Here is a 1,419-nt window from a genome sequence, read left to right as displayed (position 1 = left end):
AGAAAAAAAAAAGGAAAAAGCAGTATCTAGGGGGAGGGCAATAGGAGAAAAAAGGTAGAGGAGAAAAATAATGAAGAAATAAATGGGAAAATTATGGAAAGAAAAACAAGGAATGGTGTCAACCATGAGAAAGAAAAAAAAAATTCAATCAGGAATAGGGAAAAGAAAAAGAGCTGAAAACTAGAACCTGAGAGGAGAAGAATAAAGAGTAATAATAAAATGGATAAAGGTAATAATAATAATAGTAGTTTTTTTTTTTTTTTACAAATTCGCAATTTTACTTTATTTACTTTTCAGTAGTTATTAAATCCTTGAAGGATACAGCATCACACGGATTCTGTGTCCAATAGCCTTAGCAGGAAGGTTGCTTCGAAATTTGGCATGAACCATGCCACTGTTTCCATGGGCTCGAGTTACCTTTCCCCAGATTACTCTGGTTTTGTTAGGTTTGCTGCCAGGAGTCACTGTGTTGTTCTTTGCTTTGTACACATAAGCACATCTCTTGCCTAAACAGAATTCGGTTTCATCTCGGGCATAAACACCTTCAGTTTTAAGAAGAGCTGTGTGCTCCCTCTGGTTCCGGAGACCCCATTTATAGCCAGCAAAAATAGCCTTGGACCACAACCTTCCAGACATATTTGCCAGTTTAGAAGTCCTGTTCCCAGCAGGCCTCTACAGGTTCCAAGATGGCGGAAAGAGTAATAATAGTAGTTTTAAAACAGAAAAAAACAAACTAAAAAACAGAAAAAAGAAAAAAAAAATTAGGGCAGGGCCGGGCAGGGCAACCAGGCTCCGTCTGAGCACACAGACTGGGACGGGATTCCTGATGACCCAGAAGGTGGGTGGGAGTGAGGGATGACCACACCTCTGTTCACCAAGAGGGTGTGGGATATAAAAGTAACAAGGGAAATGTCACAACTTTCCAGTCATCTGCATCTGGAATGTCCTTGAGGTTCCCAGCAAGTCAAACCTGTTCTTAAGTCCCTGGAATCTCAGAGAACACTGTCACTTTAAGTATCCAAACTGGTCAAACCACTTGTAAACATTCAAAATGGCTGGACCCTCTGGACAGGCAAAAGTTCACAGCTCAGCCTGCCTTCCTCTTTACTGCTTCCCCCTTATTCCCCAGGCACCAGAGCAGTCCCTGGCTAGCAAGGCTGATTTTTAGGCTAATTCTTAGGTCCTACCACCACTCGGCAATATCCAAATTGTCTGTGCTGTCAGGACTGCTGCCAGACTGCAGCTCCATATATCTCCTTTTTTGGTGTTTTCATGCAAATTCTTCTGCTAGTTGGATTTTAGTCCACTTCTATATCATTCCCTTCAAGGATCAGGGGTCCAGGATTATCTTCTGTATCTGTGTTAATTGGCTCCACTTTTCCTTGTTGAAGAGGATCTGTGCAGTCTTTCTGACTATTC

General features: G+C 41.6%; 1 protein-coding gene across 1 annotated transcript; it reads right to left on the bottom strand.

The window, feature by feature from the left end:
* Positions 1–303: 303 nt before the first annotated feature.
* LOC103193450 (60S ribosomal protein L35a-like) lies at positions 304–636 on the bottom strand. Its single transcript, XM_042780379.1, has one exon. The coding sequence runs from the start codon at positions 634–636 to the stop codon at positions 304–306; it is 333 nt and encodes a 110-aa protein (XP_042636313.1).
* Positions 637–1,419: the final 783 nt, after the last annotated feature.

Source organism: Orycteropus afer, unplaced genomic scaffold (assembly GCF_000298275.1).
Source record: "Orycteropus afer afer isolate SDZICR_OR568_19922 unplaced genomic scaffold, OryAfe1.0 scaffold00037, whole genome shotgun sequence".
Classification (NCBI taxonomy): domain Eukaryota; kingdom Metazoa; phylum Chordata; class Mammalia; order Tubulidentata; family Orycteropodidae; genus Orycteropus; species Orycteropus afer.
The sequence above is the reverse complement of the archived record's forward strand: the minus strand, read 5'-3'. Positions and strand labels throughout refer to the sequence as shown.

Bases quoted from the DNA above. Each gene is read 5' to 3' on its own strand.
- LOC103193450 (XM_042780379.1), bottom strand. From the start codon at position 636: ATGTCTGGAAGGTTGTGGTCCAAGGCTATTTTTGCTGGCTATAAATGG.